Source organism: Ylistrum balloti, unplaced genomic scaffold (genome assembly GCF_031769215.1).
Source record: "Ylistrum balloti isolate Yb309-2 unplaced genomic scaffold, AGI_CSIRO_Ybal_v1 Utg370204, whole genome shotgun sequence".
Classification (NCBI taxonomy): Eukaryota; Metazoa; Mollusca; class Bivalvia; order Pectinida; family Pectinidae; genus Ylistrum; species Ylistrum balloti.
The window spans coordinates 587,263-612,560 of NW_026782177.1; the positions used below are offsets into that span (position 1 = coordinate 587,263).

The 25,298-nt window shown below is 38.7% G+C and overlaps 1 protein-coding gene across 1 annotated transcript; it reads right to left on the reverse strand.

Moving 5' to 3' along the window:
• Positions 1 to 2,447: 2,447 nt before the first annotated feature.
• On the reverse strand, positions 2,448 to 24,215 carry LOC132551538 (uncharacterized). The gene is made up of 2 exons (XM_060215690.1): positions 23,822 to 24,215; positions 2,448 to 5,206 (listed from the first exon to the last, which is right to left on the reverse strand). The coding sequence occupies exon 2, from the start codon at positions 5,198 to 5,200 to the stop codon at positions 4,607 to 4,609; it is 594 nt and encodes a 197-aa protein (XP_060071673.1). The 5' UTR covers positions 5,201 to 5,206; positions 23,822 to 24,215; the 3' UTR covers positions 2,448 to 4,606.
• Between the last annotated feature and the right edge of the window lie 1,083 nt (positions 24,216 to 25,298).

Consider the following 25,298-nt stretch of genomic DNA (forward strand, 5'->3'; position numbering starts at 1 on the left):
CTAAATTCTTCATTAAAAGAAGTACATGTCTTTATGTTAATACCTCATCGGACTTTGCTAAAGATATACTGTCTAAACACTAAGATATATACTAATTATGTATAAACTAAACATATACTAAACCCTTTGATGAGATATAAACTAAACACTTTGCTGAGAAATTAACTAAACACTTTTTAGAGATGTAACGTTTTTACCTCCTTGTATTTGACTTGTCAGTAACTATCTTCATGTATGTAACGTTTTTAACTCCTTGTATTTGACTTGTCAGTAACTATCTTCATGTATGTAACGTTTTTAACTCCTTGTATTTGACTTGTCAGTAACTATCTTCATGTATGTAACGTTTTTAACTCCTTGTATTTGACTTGTCAGTAACTATCTTCATGTATACATACATGTAGCGTTTTTACCTCCTGGTGTTTGACGTGTCAGTAACTATCTTCATGTATGTAACGTTTTTAACTCCTTGTATTTGACTTGTCAGTAACTATCTTCATGTATGTAACGTTTTTAACTCCTTGTATTTGACTTGTCAGTAACTATCTTCATGTATGTAACGTTTTTACCTCCTGGTGTTTGACGTGTCAGTAACTATCTTCATGTATGTAACGTTTTTAACTCCTTGTATTTGACTTGTCAGTAACTATCTTCATGTATGTAACGTTTTTACCTCCTTGTATTTGACTTGTCAGTAACTATCTTCATGTATGTAACGTTTTTACCTCCTTGTATTTGACTTGTCAGTAACTATCTTCATGTATGTAACGTTTTTAACTCCTGGTGTTTGACGTGTCAGTAACTATCTTCATGTATGTAACGTTTTTACCTCCTTGTGTTTGACGTGTCAGTAACTATCTTCATGTATGTAACGTTTTTAACTCCTTGTATTTGACTTGTCAGTAACTATCTTCATGTATGTAACGTTTTTAACTCCTTGTATTTGACTTGTCAGTAACTATCTTCATGTATGTAACGTTTTTAACTCCTTGTATTTGACTTGTCAGTAACTATCTTCATGTATGTAACGTTTTTAACTCCTTGTATTTGACTTGTCAGTAACTATCTTCATGTATGTAACGTTTTTAACTCCTTGTATTTGACTTGTCAGTAACTATCTTCATGTATGTAACGTTTTTAACTCCTTGTATTTGACTTGTCAGTAACTATCTTCATGTATGTAACGTTTTTAACTCCTTGTATTTGACTTGTCAGTAACTATCTTCATGTATGTAACGTTTTTAACTCCTTGTATTTGACTTGTCAGTAACTATCTTCATGTATGTAACGTTTTTAACTCCTTGTATTTGACTTGTCAGTAACTATCTTCATGTATGTAACGTTTCTAACTCCTTGTATTTGACTTGTCAGTAACTATCTTCATGTATACATACATTTAGCGTTTTTACCTCCTGGTGTTTGACGTGTCAGTAACTATCTTCATGTATGTAACGTTTTTAACTCCTTGTGTTTGACTTGTCAGTAACTATCTTCATGTATGTAGCGTTTTTAACTCCTTGTGTTTGACGTGTCAGTAACTATCTTCATGTATGTAGCGTTTTTAACTCCTTGTGTTTGACGTGTCAGTAACTATCTTCATGTATGTAGCGTTTTTAACTCCTTGTGTTTGACGTGTCAGTAACTATCTTCATGTATGTAGCGTTTTTAACTCCTTGTGTTTGACGTGTCAGTAACTAACTTCATGTATGTAGCGTTTTTACCTCCTTGTGTTTGACGTGTCAGTAACTATCTTCATGTATGTAACGTTTTTAACTCCTTGTGTTTGACGTGTCAGTAACTATCTTCATGTATGTAGCGTTTTTAACTCCTTGTGTTTGACGTGTCAGTAACTATCTTCATGTATGTAGCGTTTTTACCTCCTGGTGTTTGACTTGTCAATAACTATCTTCATATATGTGGCTTCTTTAACTTCTTGTGTTTGACTTCATGGATGCAGCGGTAGTGACTCCATTTCTGTTTGATGTATATCCCTTTGTGTTACGTGCTTTCAACTGTAACTATCCTTATGTATGACTTCTTATAAATGGCTATATGATGTGTCAATAAATATCCATATGTATGACGTGTCGGTGACTCTCTTTAAGAATGACACGTCATGCCACTGCCTTCTGTATGACGTCAGCAACTATCACGTGTAACATACCTGTAAATGACATTATATATGATGTCAGAAACTTTGCATACATACAATATACTTATGACGTCAATAGCTATATTAACGACGTCAGAAATTATCTTTATTATTATGATGTCAAAAATTATCTTTATTTATGATGTCAGTAACTATCTTCATCTATGACGTCAGCAACTATATTCATGACGTCAGTAACTATCTTTATTGATGACGTCAGTAATTATCTTAATTGATGACCTTACCGAATCGTGTGCAGAGATTGATTATTATGGAGAAGAAAACTAGGAACACATTTTGAATTACCCTTTTATTTACTTCTTAAGTTACAAGTTCCATCGACATTTTTCAAGCCAAAGACGAAACGAAAATACTCAATGCAATGAATATTATGCAGAGAATGCAGTGAAAACATAAAACTTTAACATAAAACTGATTCCTTAAACTGTAACTGATAACATTTGATTAGAATAGAAACCGATTAAAACTAATAAGATGTCCAAACGAGTAAACAAGAGATGATATATACAAGACTGTACAACCAGGTCATTTCTAATTCAATTCCACACAAACGCCTCGTTTTCTTAGCTCTACTTGTGATATAGCTCAGAGTTCCATTACAGAATCATAATGTTAACAAAATAAGATAATTTTGAACCAAATTATGCATGTCATCAAATGAAAACAGTGTTGATAGCAAGAAAATTAGATGAGAGAAGGGTTATAATTATATTATTTTCAGCTGGAATCGTCAAAAACCTGTACTACTGCCATTTATAGGTATCTAGAACATTCTAATTCAAGTATTTTACAATGAAAATCAAAACAGAACTTCCTCAAAATCCCCCTCCCGACGGGCGAAATGCGGTAGTCTGAAGTCATATAAATCCACAAAAATCACATTACAGTTCTTCCATCCATGAAGTGTATTTAATTCTACCATATCTTTGTCTTTACTTTTCATTTCAGTGACTTTGACACTTTTTGGCCCTGTCTCACAAGTTCCTACGTGTTAGGGACAGTATAATCTGTAATCTTACTTCATCCTGGGCCGTGCAGTCCTTAGATTCGATCAAGTCGAAAATGTTTGATGGCGGACGACGCCGGACAAAAGATAAATGAGAAATTTCAGTTTAGTCCTATACACTATGGATATATATAATCACATCAACAGACGGAGAATGCAGAAAGATGCATTTTGTAGATTGATACAGACAAAAGAGGCTCCGAAAAGACCGTCATTGCTTACATGGATTTTTTTTAAAGCCACAATAATCAGCACGTGTTTCAGATTCCTTGTTCAAAGTACCCATGTACATTAAAAAGAATATACAATACCAGTCTTCATGATGTAAAAAAAACAAATTACGACCATTTTCTTTTAAAATGTGAATTTTGTAAAGGAATTATAACTCTTGCCGGGACCATTTCCCTGGGTCTTCCGGGATTAACCAGGACAATTCTTAAAGATGTTTAACATATTTTACTTATGTGACATTAAATAGAGGTCAATGGTTTGAAAAAAAAAACCCTAATCTAACCCTGTGCATGCCAAATAGATATAAGGATATCTGTGTTTTCTGGAGGAATATTCTTAAATGATTTAATTTGTCAACTGTAACCATGAAAATATATCAGGATAGAGGTCCATTCTAGGTAACTGCTGGCATAACATCTGTACTCTTGTCTTAAAAAAACCTTGACAAGACGATTCTTCACTTGTAAATGTCTACTTTAGTGTCAGTGAAATCCATAGCACATCCCTGATACCAAATACAGGAGAAACTTCTTTATACAAAACCTGATGAAAACAACGTACAACAAATCAAACTAAGCGGCCTGGCTAAGGATGATCAAAGGTTGGTTAGACAAAACTACCACACACAGTATATCAATCTGACATGTCTCTTCACATAGCCGTGAAACGGTAATAATGTTTTTTTTTATCTTTATTTAAGATATCTTTATTCAGCAATCTTCTTGTTATTTCTATCCAACCTTTGAAAAACCGGAACCTGTTTGTGGAATATCTAGCACCAAAATATATGAACTCATTTAAGTGATGGGTTGTCTACACTGAAAAGGTACAAATGTACATAACTAATTTTCTACTAACACAACAGTAAAATCAGCCTTTATAAAGAATAATCCACTGACTTACAGCAATACTGGCAATTTTCAGTAAAGGATGCAAAGTGTCGAATATAAAACAGTGCAAATTATCCGCCAGACATAAGCATAGATGTTCCGATAACACATGTTTCAAAACTGTCAATTTGACACGCCCGGCATAACCAGGCCAGCGTTAGCATTTAAATTACATACCAACGAAAAAAAAAAATAACGACATAGTATATTATTCACTGAGATAGAGTACCTCAAGGCCTTATTATGGCATTACGTAAACACGAAAATACTCTCTTATCTAATCCAACAGTGGACCGCTATTTGTGTTCACGACTCTTTCGTCCCATCTTTTCCAGCCTCCATCATCTGACGTCTTTTTGCTTTCGCCGTCATTTTTTGCCGGCGTCCATCGTGTTTACCCGTTGGTAGGCCTGTTGGTGGCAGTGCGGTCAGCCCACTCGGGTCAAGCTTCGATTCAGGGCAATTTTCTTTATCTTCCTTATCATTTGTAGCGGTAATGTCATTTCCTTGCAAACGATTTTCATTTGCTGCGGTTTGTGTCGCGACTGTTGATTGGCTAAATGTTTTACCGGAAGTAGTGTCATCGTTATTGTTGTTGTTCTTCTTTTTCCCTGGTAGTTTTGGAAGCAGTCCATCCATAGAGCGCGAGAAGGCCTGTAGTTGGTCGATTGTGTTCTCAGCTTCTGTGTTGGGTGTAATTTCCTCGTCAACTTCAGTTATTTCGTCAAAAGTGACAGGTTGGGTTTTATATCTCACGCCTTGGCGAGATGCTCGCGAACGTTTGTTCTTTCTGTGTGGTGATACTGGGCCAAATTCAGGATTTAGATGGAGTCTTGAAAGTCGTTCTGGGAAATGGGTCTCGAAATGGAAGAGTGGATCGTGCACCCGTGGCGATGACATGCCGACCTGAAATAGACAAAAAAATTGTTGTATCAATTAATTTCAATTCATGGTAATAAAATCACATTATGAAAAATAACAATAATTATTCTATAGTGTAACGTCAGGAAGGGAAGTATCCAAAACCAGCGGTTTGGACGCAAACAGTGATTTTTAAAAATAACCATCGTTGAATGAGTTTAATACTGCAATGGAAAATGGAATATCTTATGACGATTTGGCGCCTTTTCTTTCTTTGTTGTTTCAATTAATTTTGACTAATGGTCATAAAATCACATCGTGAACAGAAACAATAATTATTTTTCAAACTTTAATGGTCCTTAACGGAACCATTTATTATAGTTTATGTCCAGTGGTGTCACTCTGTCTTAACTTTCTTGACCACAATGAAAAACTCCCTCTGTGTAACTCTCCCTGCAGTCTGCCTCAATGAAAATAATCTCTCCCTGAAGTATCTCTATGTAATTAGCGTTTCCCTGAAGTGTCCCTTGTTGTAATTAGCGTTTCCCTGAAGTGTCCCTCTATGTAATTAACGTTTCCCTGAAGTGTTCCTCTATGTAATTAACGTTTCCCTGAAGTGTCCCTCTTTGTAATTTGCGTTTCCCTGAAGTGTTCCTCTATGTAATTAACGTTTCCCTGAAGTGTTCCTTTATGTAATTAACGTTTGCCTGAAGTGTCTCTCTTTGTAATTTGCGTTTCCCTGAAGTGTTCCTCTATGTGATTAACGTTTCCCTGAAGTGTCCTTCTGTGTAATTTGCGTTTCCCTAAAGTGTTCCTCTATGTAATTAGCGTTTCCCTGAAGTGTTCCTCTATGTAATTAACGTTTCCCTTAAGTGTCCCTCTATGTAATTAGCGTTTCCCTGAAGTGTCTCTCTTTGTAATAACCTTTCCCTGAGGTGTCCCTCTATGCAATTAACCTTTCCTTGAAGTATCCTCTGTTATTAACCTTTCCCTGAAATATCCCTCTTTGTAATTAACCTTTCCTTGAAGTGTTCCTCTATGTGTAATTTACATCTCCCTGAAGTATTCCTCAGTTATTAACCTTTCTCTGAAATATCCCTCTTTGTAATTAACCTTTCCCTGAAGTGTTCCTCTATGTAATTAACGTTTCCCTGAAGTGTCCCTCTATGTAATTAATCTTTTCCGGAAGTGTCCCTTTATGTAATTAACGTTTCCCTGAAGTGTCCCTCTATGTAATTAATCTTTTCCGGAAGTGTCCCTTTATGTAATTAACCTTTCCCTGAAGTGTTCCTCTTTGTAATTTGGGTTTCCCTGAAGTGTTCCTCTATGTAATTAACGTTTCCCTGAAGTGTCCCTCTTTTTAATTAGCGTTGCCCTGAAGTATCTCTCTGTGTAATTAACCTTTTCCTGAAGTGTCCATCTGTTAAATTGCCCTCTTAACGAGAAGACTTTGGGTGATTAAATGTACTCTTTTTATACCTTACGTCTGGCCCTATTGACTGGTAAACAAGTGATCATTGTTATAACGTTGCATCGTTCATAAATAATTAATCCCAATAGAACACAAAGAAAATTGATTTACAAAACAGATGCGTACAGGCGAAACAGTTTCCGTTCTAGACATGTTCCTTTGTGCCCCCGGATCGAAAGATCGGGGGCGTATTTTTTGTGCTGTCTATTTGTTTGTTTGTCTGTTGTAAACTTTAACCTGTTCCATAACTATTGCACCGTAAGAGGTAGGGATTTCATTTTGGCATGCTTGTTCCTTGTGACAAGACCCTTCCAATGATACAAAAAGTTTTGACCAAGTGACCTTGGCCGTGACCTTTCACAAAGTGTACGTGCAATTAGCATATGCCTTATATAGTAAAATGTTAAGGTCTCACTTCAGAATTTTGTCGCAACCGGGGCATATTGTTGTTTTTTGTATAAATATGCTTTCATAATATCATCTGATTAAGAAGTTAATTGAGTAATAATTCCGTGTACGTGATCCAGAACTTTAATGAGTTATAGTTCCGTGTACGTGATCCAGAATTTTAACGAGCTATAGTTCCGTATACTTGATCCAGATATCGAGCTTTTTTTATTCTTTAGTTACTTGTACTTGAAAAAAAACTGTTTTAGTTCCGCGTATTTGATCCAGAAGTTGAACGGTTTTTAGTTCCAAGTTCTTGACCCAGAAATTTAACGGTTGATAGTTTATTGTTTCTGTAACAAAAATTGATCTACAGCATTAACAGCATTGCACTGTTGTGATGTGTGGTACAACCTGTATACAAACGTCTTGCTGGGCTTTATTACAGAGGATGTTGGCCTCGTACTCAAACATTTGGAACAGATCCAACGTACTTTTGTATGGTTTCCTAGCGGATAATTCTAAACACGTGTGCTCTGCTCCGTACCTGCACACACACGTGAGCTAATACTTGTGTTAGGACAACTAAGCAGTCGATAAATTATTTCTGTAGGAAGTGGGGATACTTCAGTGAATTAGTGAAACGTCATCAAGTACATAGTACAACAATAAGTCAAGTAATTGCTTTCTAACATTGCAGTATTACATGTGAACTCTACAAAGTCTGGTACATGGTATTTATCTTACAAAAATGATATGGCAATTATATATCTATGAATGCCATTATAAATCAAAAGGAGGCCAAATCAATTAAAATTTCGTAAACGGCAGACATATTGCTAGGTAATTATTGTCGTATCTTTATCTATAGTTATAAGAGTTGGTGAATTTTTTCTTAAATATCTACTCCAAATTCCTACAACGGGTTTCTCTATCACTGAAAAAAAACATGAAAGAGAAATGGAAACAGAGAAATATCAAAACTGGAACGCTATCGAAGATGGAATGGTTCCCAAACTGGAGCGATAGCAGTGATGATGGGGCAACCAAAAAGGAACGGTAATTTAATATGGAGCGGCATAAATCAACAGACCCCATAATAGATTAAATTCATTGCCTGTCGTTGTTTTTCTTATTCTCCTATTGGCTGGAGGAATTTTTGATTTGGTGATGTTTCTGCGTTTTTGGAATTTTCGAAGGATAAAAACATGATTTATTTATCTAATGATCGTTAGAATCTAGTCCAACAAGCGTTTGTTGTGTTCCCTTGTGGTTTGGTCTAGGGACATCAATCCACGTAATTTTGCTTGTACATGACTGATTTACTGGGACGTGCCCGTCATCCTTACAACGAGACCTTTGTCTTATATATAATCAGATGTTGAATTCGAAATGAAACTTCAACAAATTAATTTTAATACGTAAACCAAAGTCAGGGTTTCCTAATATTTGCTGACACTTCCTTTCACCGATAACAAACATGACATTGTACTAACCATAAGAGGATGGAATTCGCCAATCAGCGTCATTTTGGTCAAAATTTCGACCCCAAAAATTACGGTCTGACTTGCCTTATTTTCAACGAACGCAGTCACCGATATATTAGAGAAAGATTTACGAAGTTACGAAATATATTGAATGACACCCAGATACAGACGATAAGGGTAATCACTGCCTTTTCAAAATGGAACTCTCTCAAAACCTGACTGACATCCGATAAAGGCGCTGTCCACGAATACCCTAAATTTGAACGACATATGAAATGGAACAGCTCAGTGGCTCAGTACCATACATGAACTGTACTCTCAAACACCGTACATGAGACGGTTTGAGATTGTTCAAAACATAGTTGTACCCAAACTAAACAATTTGCCATATTTCATAAGGTTTGGTATTTTATTCGTAAAACAATTCTATGCCACGTGTTCCATTCCGGATTTGGTGCTGGTTTATGATATCTACGGATGGTTACTTTGCATGTATATAACCTTTTTAAATTCGTACGTGGAATGAAAAGATAGATTCCGTTTAATTCTCCACGTGTTTTAATAGTTTCGCCACAAAGTTTAGCTTTCACGCCTCGTGACCGTTTCCATGAAAACACTTCTACTGATGATTTACATCAATATTGGTACTACATGTATGTATAGTGGTAACGTACAACAGACCGCTATGATCATATGAATCGATCCTACGGCGGTAAAACTTAGATAAACAAAACAACAACAAAAAACCACGTGATATGTTGTTTTGATAAAATCTTATTGGCGAGTGCGTAGCAAGATTCTGGGGAGGAAAGACGGAGATTATCCTATCTCTAGTCAAAACTTACAATGGAGCCATTCTTCTGTTGTAGTTCTGTTAACTAGTTCAGACTAACATAGAGGACATTTGTTACCGTCTATTACAGAGGTGAGTGATTCACTATACCACCACCAGTGGAAATCCCAGCACACTGCTTTTTGTTACGAAGGATTAAACCATGGGATACTGTTGAACCAGTATGTAAAGGAGGTAGCAGGAGAAACCTCTTCATTTAACGACCTAGAGAGAAAAATCAGTTGTTTCTGTTTATATATGTTCAATACATAGAGAATACAAGTTCTAGATCAAACAACGTAATCCAGACCGCAAAATGGTTTAAAGACTGGCTAATTATCTGATAAACATACGCCAGTCATTTTGGCACGAGTTCATCGTCCGTTAAACATATAAACCACACAGGGCGATCAGTAAGGCAAAGGACGTACAGACAGAAAATGGGTGTGACTCACATTGCAATCAGTATAGATTATAACGGACGTACAGACAAACAATAGGTGTGGCTCACAGGCCGATAAGTATAGATTATAACGGACGTACAGACAAACAATAGGTGTGGCTCACAGGCCGATCAGTATAGATTATAACGGACGTACAGACAAACAATAGTTGGGCTCACAGGCCGATCAGTATAGATTATAACGGACGTACAGACAAACAATAGGTGTGGCTCACAGGCCGATCAGTATAGATTATAACGGACGTACAGACAAACAATAGTTGGGCTCACAGGCCGATCAGTAAGGCAAATGAGGTACAGACAAACCATATATGTGGCTCACAGGCCAATCAGTATAGATTATAACGGACGTACAAACAATAGGTGTGGCTCACAGGCCAATCAGTATAGATTATATCGGACGTGCAGACGAACAATAGGTGTGGCTCACAGGCCAATCAGTATAGATTATAACGGACGTGCAGACGAACAATAGGTGTGGCTCATAGCGTGATCAGTAAGGCAAAGGAAGTACAGACAGACAATATGTAAGGCTCACAAGACGAGCAGTATGGTTGATAAGGGACGGACAGACAGACAGGCCAAAGTACCTCACAAGACGACCAGTCTTGTTGATAAAGGAAATGCAAATAGACATGAGTCCCTCACAAGATGATCAGAATTGTTGATAAGGAAAGAACAGACAGACATGTGTACCTCACAGAAAGATAAGTATAATATGTATACCTCACAGGACGATTTGTGTTATTGATAAGGATCAAACAGACAGATATATCTGTACCTCACAGGTCGATCAGTATGGTTGATAATGGATGTGCAAACATGTGTTCTTTACAAAACAATCAGTATAGTTGATAAGGGACGACAGACAGACATATGTACCCAAAAGACGATCAGTATGGTTGATAAGGGACGGACAGACAGACATGTGTACCTCAAAAGACGATCAGTATGGTTGATAAGGGACGGACAGACAGACATGTGTACCTCAAAAGACGATCAGTATGGTTGATAAGAGACATACAGACAAACCGCCAGTAAATTCATGGTGTTTAGGAATGACAGATGACCGCAGTGTCCTTCACACACGCCAATTAATGATTTCCGGAAGCCTTAGAAATAAATGTTATGGCGTTATTTGCATATTAAATAAGGAGCCTGACAAAGGAGGGCGATCTTACACCTCTTGTCTGACAGTAAAGGTGGTTCGCCGTACTTTTGATTACCGCTACTAACTGAATTATTTACATATCGGGCGAAGACCAAACGCTTTGTTGTATATTTCAAATATAATCTAAAAGAAGTACCTTAGCAACCAGAAAGCGTTGAAACAGACGACGCTATTAACCGAATTACGCCATCAACTACGCCGCAACAGAATGTAGTCCACAAGCAAAATTTCTTGAAAACGTCATAAAAATCGCCCGTTTTTAACTTAAAAGTATAAATGCAAATACCAAAGTATATGGAAAGACAAAAATCCAAGTTTTTATGCTGGAATTCATTTTATATTGAATTATGATGGGAGACAAACGAAGTCGCAGCGTATAAGGATTTCTTCCACTGACGTAAGGTCTCTGGAAGTTCACAGTTACGTTCCCCCACAAAAAATACAAACATGTTTTTTTCCTCCGTCTAAACTCAGTCAAAATAAAACCTTTCATATCACTTCGTTTTCTGGTCTTTGCATTTTGAATATCATAATAGTGCCCAATAGGAGCTGAAGTGTCGTTTTGTGATAAGCAAAATTATCGTTTACTTACAAATGGGAGAGTTATATTCTCTTTACTTTGAATTTTGATATTTTTTCTAACATTGTTACCTCAAAAGTATAAAGTGAGAGCGACGAGGTAACATCCATCATAATATAAACCCACATTTCCTTCGATTTTCCTCAGCTGCTTAAAAATCTAGACCCTTAAAAGCACCATTGACGAATCCTAGAAGGACGAAAAAGCTGTGTGTTACAGTTTAATTCATTGTTGTACTGTATCTCAGTCTTAAGTTGTAACAAAAAGGTGCTATTCATTAATGTGTTTTTTGTACAAGATGCTTTAAGGTAGTAGACAATACGTACGAGATATCAACTTGTACGGACAATATCCTCAGTAATACGTTAAAGATATTGTAAAAGATAAGTATTTATGTAGGCCGCTGTCGACACACATCACCGTTTTTAGGCCCCGAAACAGCCTTGTTATTACACAGATATATGGTGTAGAATAATATACATGTATATATATGATACTGGCAAGACTGATGTTATTCTGTTTGATTTACGAGACAGTTTAACTGTTCATAACTCAGCACTTTGTGATAAATCAAAACCAATACTTGTAACAAAATACGGTCACGTGATATGACTTAATTAATGAATACACATGTTGGTTAGCTTGATTTGTTAATATATGTCGGTCCCATCGTTCTGGCAGTTTGAGATAGAAGTTATCAGCGATGACAAAAATAGATTATTAAAATTAGAAATTAAAACTCCTTTCAAGGGAAAAGGGAATATGTTATATACAAGTCTGCGATGAAAACATACTTTACCAATATAACCAACACAACAGATACCCTTCAAACCATACAATATAAACTCTCCAAGACAACTAACACAACAGATACCATTCAAACCATACAGTATAATTTCTCAAAGACACCAACACAACAGATACCCTTCAAACCATAGAGTATAATCTCTCCAAGACACCAACACAACAGATACCCTTCAAACCATAAAGTATAAACACTCTAAGAAAAGAAACACAACAGATACCCTTCAAACCATACAGTATAAACTCTCCAAGACACCAACACAACAGAAACCCCTCAAACCATAGAGTATAAACTCTCCAAGACACCAAACACAACAAATACCCTTCAAACCATTCAGTATAATCTCTCCAAGACACCAACACAACAGAGACCCTTCAAACCATACAGTATAAAGTCTCCAAGACTCCAACACAACAGATACCCTTCAAACCATTCAGTATAATCTCTCCAAGACACCAACACAACAGATACCCTTCAAACCATACAGTATAAACTCTCCAAGACACCAACACAACAGAAACCCCTCAAACCATAGAGTATAAACTCTCCAAGACACCAAACACAACAGATACCCTTCAAACCATTCAGTATAATCTCTCCAAGACACCAAACACAACAGATACCCTTCAAACCATTCAGTATAATCTCTCCAAGACACCAACACAACAGAAACCCCTCAAACCATAGAGTATAAACTCTCCAAGACACCAAACACAACAGAAACCCTTCAAACCATACAGTATAAACTCTCCAAGACACCAATGCAACAGATACCCTTCAAACCATACAGTATAAACTCTCCAAGACACCAACACAACAGATACCCTTCAAACCATACAGTATAAACTCTCCAAGACACCAACACAACAGAAACCCTTCAAACCATACAGTATAAACTCTCCAAGACACCAACGCAACAGATACACTTCAAACCATACAGTATAAACTCTCCAAGACACCAACGCAACAGATACCCTTCAAACCATACAGTATAAACTCTCCAAGACACCAACACAACAGATACCCTTCAAACCATAAAGTATAAATTCTGAAAGACACCAACACAACATCGCTGCAGATTTGATTGTTGATAACGTCAAATTAAACTTCCTTACTTGTTTCAAAACCTTGTTTCTGGTTTGATACAGATAACACTGATCGAATTATGTTGCATCTATTATAATTACAGCTGATTTTACACCATTTTCACGGAGAGTCTTAGGATGTTGGCATTCATGTGATGTCATCACTACATTAATCTCGAACAGAATGGATTCCTCCTTGTTTTCTCACACAGCGTGAGTTCTACTTCATGAAATTGTAGTTGTAGTGAAGATACGTAGTGCCACCAGGCTCAACTGAAGTAATGTGACTTTCGTATCCCCCACCATTCTTTCTTCGATCCTCTTCAAACGTTTTGTCTTCTCAAACCGAGCACTTCGCTTCATGTCCGCGACAGGTACACCTGCATATCTTCGCTAACGCTAAGTCAAACTGCTTTATCGTTTTGACTTGAAAACTGAACCAATCGCCCTGTGATGCCATTTTCCTGTCTTTTTTCCCATGTACCTCAGCAATCGTTTCGTCGAGGGGTATTCTCGTGGTATGTTCATCGTCCATCCACGAATAGTCACGTTACTCCTGCCTTACGAGAATTTGTGCCTGAGTTTGTTGTCGAGTGTGATGTTAAACCACAGGTGTGGATAGTATATTTCGGCCAATCCAAAGTCCCATTTTCCACCCAGATTTGACGATCAGGACAGCTAAGTCGTATAAGTGGTTAAAGCAATGCATTGGATAGCACTCCATGCTACTGTTACTTGGTAACGTCAGAAAAACATATCTGTGTTTACGTTTCAGGACCGGATCCGGAAGTGAATTATACAACATGAAGATAACTTTGGTAACTCTTCTTTCGCTGAGCACGGACCGCCTCGTATGCAGCTCGTGCCCAATATTTTTGTGAGAAACCATGGAATTGAGCTTCTGTATATCGATTTTTGGGTGACTCGATTTATTAGGTGACCATCTTTGTTATTTGTGTACTGCGGACGTGTGAAACGACAACAAGTCAATCACTTACATCGTTGTCTCGCTCTGCGATTCACGTAAATAACAAAACTCGGGTGTATCGCGTAACTTGGGAGTAAGCGAACGTGTATAAAAAAAGCGATATACTGTTAACAGCGCTGAAACAACTTTATTTAATGCGAAATATAGACACCATACATCTGTCAGCTGTGATTATTTAATTATATAATCGTACTAAGTGATACGACTGTGATAACATACTGGTTTTGTGATATCGTTTTTCGTGATGGCCTTGAAAACTCTTGTGAAGCGAACATACACACGGCACGCGTCGGAAACAGAGCATGCGTTCTGAACGGCTGTCTGCTGCTGTTCCAGTAATTGATTTGACGTGACCCTTTCGTTAACCTCGCTATTACATGTGGTTTATGCACAGCACGCTGTAATATTAACAGAATTGGATAGTAAACTGGCAGTATACTACTTTAGCTATTAATACTCCTTATCTGCCTATTTAATGCTCAACTGCATAATTTTACTTTCATTTTCCTTCAACCATCCCGCTGCATTAACAAAATCATCTCAAAATATTCACAATTTTGTTTGTTTTTATTAATTTTTATCTTAATTTGTTTTAGGTTTTAGTAGGGGGGGGGGGGGGGTTAGGAAATTATCCTTAAGTTGGCATGAAAACATTCAAAGAGAGAAGGACTAGACTTTCTTAATGGTGGCGGGTAATCTCTTTGCGTAACGTGTAAATCTTTCTTGACAGGGAATATTTTAAGAGTCTGCCGGCAAATGATTCGGAGCCTTTCCAGGGAATGAACAGCCATATTTCCGAATTTTTTCCGAATAGTGAGGTGAACCTAAAAGTGATTGGAATCTTTCCAAATAGCGAGGGGAGTTTCTTAACTGTATGTATCAGATAGTGAGCGGAATATTTCGAACTAATAGGAGGAATCTTGCCTAATAGCGAGGGAATCTTTCTTATTGTGAAGGGAATCTTTACTAATAGCGAGGGGAATATTTCTTAATAGTGAGGGGAATCTTTCCTAACAGAGAAGGCAATTTCTCCTAATAGTGAGGGGGATTTTCCCAACAGGGAGGGGATCTTTACTAATAGCGAGGGGAATCTTTCCTAACAGAGAAGGTAATTTCTCCTAATAGTGAGGGGGGTTTTCCCAACAGGGAGGGGATTTTTTCAAATAAGGAGAATTTTGCCAACAAGTGATGTGAATCTTGTTTGATAGCGAGGAGAATCTTTCTCAGTAGTGAGAAAGTCTTTCCACACAGTGAGAAGAATCTTCCCTCATAGTTAAAGGATTTTTCCAATAGTGAGGGAATCTTGACTAATAGTGACAAAAATCGTCCCACATAGTAAGGGGAATCTTCAGCTATATTAAGGGGAAGCTTTCCTTATGGTCATTAGAATTCTCCAAAGGATGAGGGGAATATTTCCTGTTGTGAAGGGAATTTTCCCGAATAATGAGGAGAATTTTTCTTGGTAGTGAAGGGAATTTGTCCAAATAGTGAAGGAATCTTTTCTAACAGTTGAAGGATTTTTCCAATAGTGAGGGAATCTTGATAAATAGTGAGGGAATCTTCCGCTATATTAAGGAGAAACTTTCCTTATTTTCAGAAGAATTCTCCCAAGGATGAGGGAAATATTACTTATTATGCATCATCCCCTTACTTCAGTATCACTAGATAATAACATTACTTCAGTATAACTAGATAATAACATCACTTCAGTATAACTAGATCATAACATTACTTCAGTATAACTAGATAATAACATTACTTCAGTATAAGTATAGATAATAACATCACTTCAGTATAACTAGATAATAACATCACCTTCAGTATAACTAGATAATAACATTACTTCAGTATAAATAGATAAGACCTTCAGTATAACTAGAAAAGACCTGCAGTATAACTAGATAAGACCATTCTTTCAGCCTCTCTTAATGAAAATATTTTCAGTGTATCTGTTTTGAATAATTTATCTTAATTTGAAAATAAGTATGTTAGATATTGAATTATTGACCTTATTTAATCAATCAAACGAATGACGTCCTTTTTTGGCGACAGTAACTGATGTGAACCTTGACTTATCGTCAAACGAGAGTCGATATCATTGTGAAGACATGTGTGACATTTCTGTAGGATGTATAAAGGTCTGGACATCACAATCACGATAACGGACTGGCGAGTATGTTACTAATTTATTCTCATTTGCAAAGACAAGATACGTACAAATGCACTTTATATAATCAACAGACGGGAAAACGCACTTAGTGTCGACACCTGTACGGAATACACCTCTGATGATTAGTCTGCTATAGGGGACATTCGTGTTATATAATTAACCGACTTTAAAAGAAACCCGCTCCTGCAGACGACAATTCATCAACATGACAGGCCCATTCGTGAAAACAAACACCATCTTTTTAACTCGCTTGGCGATGGTACAGTCATGTTTCAACTGTAGAAGTAAAAGCTGTGGTACAGTCATAGTACAACTGTAGAAGTAAGGGCTGTGGTACAGTCCTGTTACAACTGTAGAAGTAAGGGCTGTGGTACAGTCATGGTACAACTGTAGAAGTAAGGGCTGTGGTACAGTCATGGTACAACTGTAGAAATAAGGGCTGTGGTACAGTCCTGTTACAACTGTAGAAGTAAGGGCTGTGGCACAGTCATGGTACAACTGTAGAAGTAAGGGCTATGGCACAGTCATAGCACAACTGTAGAAGTAAGGGCTGTGGTACAGTCATGGTACAACTGTAGAAGTAAGGGCTGTGGCACAGTCATGGTACAACTGTAGAAGTAAGGGCTGTGGTACAGTCATGGTACAACTGTAGAAGTAAGGGCTGTGGTACAGTCATGGTACAACTGTAGAAATAAGGGCTGTGGTACAGTCATGTTACAACTGTAGAAGTAAGGGCTGTGGTACAGTCATGGTACAACTGTAGAAATAAGGGCTGTGGTACAGTCATGTTACAACTGTAGAAGTAAGGGCTGTGGTACAGTCATGGTACAACTGTAGAAATAAGGGCTGTGGTACAGTCATGGTACAACTGTAGAAGTAAGGGCTGTGGTACAGTCATGTTACAACTGTAGAAGTAAGGGCTGTGGTACAGTCATGGTACAACTGTAGAAATAAGGGCTGTGGTACAGTCATGTTACAACTGTAGAAGTAAGGGCTGTGGTACAGTCATGGTACAACTGTAGAAGTAAGGGCTGTGGTACAGTCATAGCACAACTGTAGAAGTAAGGGCTGTGGTACAGTCATGGTACAGCAGTGAGGTGCGATGAGCGTGAACACTTACATACTTAATCGTCTATATAAATACATGTACAATAACATATACTAGTCAGTTTTTTCAAGTCATTAACAAGAGATTTTTTTTTAAATACTTTGATATTGAAGATAAATGTCCACAGGAGATACAAAGAGTTAAAACGAAAACTTCTTTACAATTCTATGTTGTAACTTTTGATATATATTTTATGAACAATTTACACGTAACACTTATGCATTATGCATTAAAAATTGTCTCGTGAAAACCGGAAAGATTATTGTGGTTCCATCATTTACTCGCTATATGATAGATAGACAGCCGTGGATTTTATTTATCTTTTATCAAACAAAGTCACACATGTTTGCACACATGTACAGAATCACTTTCATGACCTTTTTTTCGGGTTGACTATAGAAGATAAGATGTGTTTATGAAACACTCCCGATTACAACAAAAGTCTGAAGTGGAACATTAAAACTGTACAGTGTAAGGCATGTGCTTATTGCTTTGTGAAACACATATGCCTTCATTGTTGTATTTTTTTTTTATTTCATTACAAATGTAAGTCAAAGGTCACGGTCAAGGTCAAATAGTTAAAACACTTGGTACCACCGGAAAAGTCTTGTCACAAGGAATACACATGCCAATTATGATAGCACTACCTCTTACTGTGCAATATTTATTGGCAACGTAAAAGCTAACATGAAAAATTCAGCACAAAAACAGTATGTACTCGACATTTCGATCTGGGGGCTTAAAAAGTTTAGAGTGTGACGTTTCTATGACTAAAATGTCACCATATCCTTCGTACTAGCTTTACTATAATCCTACACCCTATGTACAGTTAAGAAGAACACAATGTGACGAGATGGTAAACAGATTAGAGAAATAAAATACACAAGTTGGTAGTCAATTCCGCTACGCTTTGTTTAACACTTGGTCCTAGATGTGCCAGAGTCTGTGTACCCATCCTCCCTGTTTATTTCTGGTCCGATACGGTGTATCCAGATGGCATCCCTGACCTGCATTCGGAAAAATCACTTTCCTTGTCGACAATCTCGGAATTTAGCCAGTCAATAATATGATTTTGAAACGATATGTAAAGCCGATTTATTTTTGCAAGGATTGGAAAGTTTTCGCTCTGGTCTAGAATGGTTTCCCTTCTTGGGATTCCATGTGTTCCTGACGTCATCTTAGTCTCTTTGCTTTCATCTATTTTGTTATCAATCAGTCATGATTTCATGACGCTATATCTGTTTCTGTTCTTGCTTTCTGTCTTGTTTCTTCTGTGACAATCTTGACAAAACACCAAAGAAAAGAAGAAGACCAAAGAACAGGTAGTCATCCCTTACGTCACAAGTCTGTCATAAAGCATTCAGTGGATTAACCGTGGTCACTGTATAACAGCAGCTAGGAAACCTCACAAGACTCTCCAAGAGAGCTTGTCCATCTTCGTGATAAAACACCCAACTTGGGAGAACATCTATTATCTGTTTATCATCTCGTCACACTATTTTGTAAATTGACAAGACCGGGACAGAGACAGGACTGCTATTTATAAACCAGACCGATACAGAGACACGACAGTGGTGTATAAACCAGACCGATACAGACACACAACTGTGATGTATAAACCAGACCGATACAGAGACAGGACTGTGATGTATAAACCAGACCGATACAGAGACATGATTGTGATGTATAAACCAGACCGATACAGAGACACGACTGTGATGTATAAACCAGACCGATACAGAGACACGACTGTGATGTATAAACCAGACCGATACAGAGACACGACTGTGATGAATAAACCAGACCGATACGGAGACACGTCTGTGATGTATAAACCAGACCGATACAGACACGACTGTGATGTATAAACCAGACCGATACAGAGACACGACTGTGACGTAAAAACCAGACCGATACAGAGACACGACTGTGATGTATAAACCAGACCGATACGGAGACACGACTGTGATGTATATACCAGACCGATACGGAGACACGACTGCTATTTATAAACCAGACCGATACAGAGACATGACTGTGATGTATATACCAGACCGATACGGAGACACGACTGCTATTTATAAACCAGACCGATACAGAGACATGACTGTCATGTATATACCAGATCGATACAGAGACATGACGGTGATGTATATACCAGACCGATACAGACACACGACTGCTATATATAAACCAGACCAATACAGAGAAACGACTAGATATATAAACCAGACCGATACAGAGACACGACTGTGATGTATAAACCAGACCGATACGGAGACACGACTGTGATGTATAAACCAGACCGATACAGAGACATGACGGTGATGTATATACCAGACCGATACAGACACACGACTGCTATATATAAACCAGACCAATACAGAGGAACGACTAGATATATAAACCAGACCGATACAGAGACACGACTGTGATGTATAAACCAGACCGATACGGAGACACGACTGTGAAGTATATACCAGACCGATACGGAGACACGACTGCTATTTATGAACCAGACCGATACAGAGACATGACTGTGATGTATATACCAGACCGATACAGACACACGACTGCTATCTATAAACCAGACCGATACAGAGACATGACTGTGGTGTATATACCAGACCGATACAGACAAATGACTGCTATTTATAAACCAGACCAATACAGAGAAACGACTAGATGTATAAGCCAGACCGAAACCAGACCGATACAGAGACACGACTGTGATGTATAAACCACACCGAAACCAGACCGATACAGACACGACTGTGATGTATAAACCAGACCGAAACCAGACCGATACAGACACACGACAGCTATCTATAAACCAGACCGATACAGAGACATGACGGTGATGTATATACCAGACCGATACAGACACACGACAGCTATTTATAAACCAGACCAATACAGAGACACGACTAGATATATAAAACCAGACCGATACAGAGACACGACTGTGATGTATTAACCAGATCGATACAGAGACATGACTGTGATGTATAAACCAGACCGATACAGAGACATGACTGTGATGTATAAACCAGACCGATACAGAGACACGACTGTGATGTATAAACCAGACCGATACAGAGACACGAATGTGATGTATAAACCAGACCGATACAGAGACACGACTGTGATGTATAAACCAGATCGATACAGAGACACGACTGTGATGTATAAACCAGACCGATACAGAGACACGACTGTGATGAATAAACCAGACCGATACGGAGACACGTCTGTTATTTATAAACCAGACCGATACGGAGACACGACAGTGATGTATAAACCACACAGATACAGAGACACGACTGTGATGTATAAACCAGACCGATACAGAGACACGACTGTGATGTATAAACCAGACCGATACAGAGACACGACTGCTATTGATAAACCAGATCGATACAGAGACACGACTGTGATGTATAAACCAGACCGATTCAGAGACAGGACTGTTATTTATAAACAAGACCAATACAGAGACACGACAGTGATGTATAAACCAGACCGATACAGAGACACGACAGTGATGTATAAACCACACAGATACAGAAACACGACTGCTATTAATAAACCAGACCGATACAGAGGCACGACTGTGATGTATAAAACAGACCGATACAGAAACAGGACTGTGATGTATAAACCAGGTGTATACAGAGACACGACTGTGATGTATAAACCAGACCGATACAGAGACACGACTGTGATGTATAAACCAGACCGATACAGAGACACGACTGCTATTTATAAACCAGACCGATACAGAGACATGACAGTGATGTATATACCAGACCGATACAGACACACGACAGCTATTTATAAACCAGACCGATACAGAGACATGACTGTGATGTATATACCAGACCGATACAGACACACGACAGCTATTTATAAACCAGACCGATACAGAGATATGGCATTGATGTATATACCAGACCGATACAGACACACGACAGCTATTTATAAACCAGACCGATACAGAGACATGACTGTGATGTATATACCAGACCGATACAGACACACGACAGCTATTTATAAACCAGACCAATACAGAGAAACGACTAGATGTATAAACCAGACCGAAACTAGACCGATACAGAGACACGACAGTGATGTATAAACCAGATCGATACAGAGGCACGACTGTGATGTATAAACCAGACCGATACAGAGACACGACTGTGATGTATAAACCAGACCGATACAGAGACACGACTGCCATTTATAAACCAGACCGATACAGAGACACGACTGTGATGTATATACCAGACCGATACAGAGACACGACAGTGGTGTATAAACCAGACCGATACAGACACACAACTGTGATGTATAAACCAGACCGATACAGAGACAGGACTGTGATGTATAAACCAGACCGATACAGACACACGATTGTGATGTATAAACCAGACCGATACAGAGACACGACTGTGATGTATAAAGCAGACCGATACAGAGACACGACTGCTATTGATAAACCAGACCGATACAGAGACACGACTGTGATGTATAAACCAGACCGATACAGAGACACGACTGCTATTTATAAACCAGACCGATACAGAGACACGACTGTTATTTATAAACCAGACCGACACAGAGACACGACTGTGATGTATAAACCAGACCGATACAGAGACATGACTGTGATGTATAAACCAGACCGATACAGAGACAGGACTGTGATGTATAAACCAGACCGATACAGAGACACGATTGTGATGTATAAACCAGACCGATACAGAGACACGACTGTGATGTATAAACCAGACCGATACAGAGACACGCTGTGATGTATAAACCAGACCGATACAGAGACACGACTGTGACGTAAAAACCAGACCGATACAGAGACACGACTGTGATGTATAAACCAGACCGACACGGAGACACGACTGCTATTGATAAACCAGACCGATACAGAGACACGACTGTGATGTATAAACCAGACCGATTCAGAGACAGGACTGCTATTTATAAACCACACCGTTACAGAGACACGACTGTGATGTATAAACCAGACCGATACAGAGACATGACAGTGATGTATATACCAGACCGATACAGACACACGACTGTGATGTATAAACCAGACCGATACAGAGACACGATTGTGATGTATAAACCAGATTGATACAGAGACACGACAGTGATGTATAAACCAGACCGATACAGACACACGATTGTGATGTATAAACCAGACCGATTCAGAGACAGGACTGTTATTTATAAACCAGACCGAACAGAGACACGACAGTGATGTGTAAACCACACAGATACAGAAACACGACTGTGATGTATAAATCAGACCGATACAGAGACACGACTGTGATGTATAAACCAGACCGATACAGAGACACGACTGCTATTGATAAACCAGACCGATACAGAGACACGACTGTGATATATAAACCAGACCGATACAGAGACACGACTGCTATTTATAAACCAGACCGATACAGAGACACGACTGTCATTTATAAACCAGACCGACACAGAGACACGACTGTGATGTATAAACCAGACCGATACAGAGACATGACTGTGATGTATAAACCAGACCGATACAGAGACACGACTGCTATTTATAAACCAGACCGATACAGAGACACGACTGCTATTTATAAACCAGACCGACATAGAGACACGACTGTTACGACACGACTGTCGTAACTAATGCACCTTTGTGACAAAGATAAACGCAATGTGAATGTATATTTATATCTAACTCATAAACCGTTATCTATAATTTTGATATTGTCGTCAAATCGTTGACAGTTTTTATTGCCTCAATCCTGTTAAATTTGCCCTCATTAGCTAATGATTGCTGATGAAAATACAGATTACACTATCGAGATATTGTGCAATGCTCCATGTTTTAGCTGTTGTTTCATTGGTCAACATTATCACGTGATCAAATGTGGCCTTCAAGACGATCTCGAAGTTACAAACCTATCCTGGAATATTTATTTCTGTATGAAAAAAAGGAAACAACAATTTCATGACATACGATAGATCAAAATACAAATAAAATACTTAAGACTGAAGACAGATTTGTTTGTGACATAACATCAGTGATACGATATCCCTACCTGTCTCTTTGCTGACCTTCGGATGACGTACTTGTCCTCACCTTGTATTCCAAGGTCGTTATATTTGTAAGTATAAGGAACAATTTATAGGTAAATCCTCCACACTACACTTCCCCTCCCTCGAACAGAAACTACGTTGTTGCGAAAACACACACGACCTCTGTCGGGCAGATAGATAGACGAAGCGCGTTCTACATCTGCAAAACCAATGTGCTAGGCACTTACAGGGAGTACACAAAGGTATGTCCGAACATCCCACATATTAACCGCAGTGCTCCTCCGAACGACTTTACGGAACAATCAGAAATACGTTGATTTCCCTGCTCAGCACTGTAGACTCTCGTGCTGCCGATAATTATCACACTGCGCGATGGAAAATCTTTGCTTTCAGCTGTTTTCAATTTGATCTACATTTACCCAATACACAAGATAGGAACAGGGTTGCGCATCTAAGTATGCGCGGTAGTCATTTCGTTAGGATCAGATTTCAGGCACAGAACCCGATTTCGTGACGTCACAAATATACTGCACGTGCTCCCGTCAGGTACTGATGGCTATGGGAGAATGTAGTTTGTTTTGGACGTTGAGGGGAGAGCCGTTACATTTACTTGCGTGTACCGCACGACCTAACCTCGCCCCAGGTACTAGACACTGTGTTGTTCTTGTGGTGTGGCTGGATCACCGACCTGGAAAGTTGTCAAAAGTTTACATCAAGTCATCATATTGTAATAAACAAAACAAATTACGGTATTCAAAACTGCATACATCGTCATAAACAACCACTACCCCCTTCATCCTCCACCCCCACACCACCCCCACCTCCTTCACCCTCTACCCCCTTCACCCTCTACCCCCCTTCACCCTCCACCCCTACCCCCACCCCCTTCACCCTCCACCCCCACCCCTTCACCCTTCCCCCTCCACCCCCAACCCCGCCCCCTTCACCGTCTACTTCCATCCCACCCCCACCCCACCCCACCCCTTTCACCCTCCACCCACTTCACCCTCCACCCTATTCACCCACCACCCCCATCCCCTTCACCCTCCACCCCTTCACCGTCTACTCCCACCCCACCCCCACCCACTTCACCCTCCACCCCATTCACCCACCACCCCCATCCCCTTCACCCTCCACCCCAACCCCCATTCCTGCACCCTCCACCCCCAACCCCCACCCCTTCACCCTCCACCCCCTATTCCCACGTTTTTTATTATCTTTTTATATATTGTAATTGAAATGCTAGAGTAAAAAAAATACGATCAAAAAATAAAAATATTATTTCAATGTTATCAACATCACATTGAATATCAAAATCATGACATCATTTTGATTTTTTTTCTGTATATTTGTTCTGTATTTGTTTTAGGGTATGAAGGTATGTTTGTGATGGCTTGTAGTGGCGGTGGTGTGTGTGTGGAGGGCTGGGGGTGGGCAGATGATTATACAAATAAACAAATAGGCATCTAAGTTTGTAAG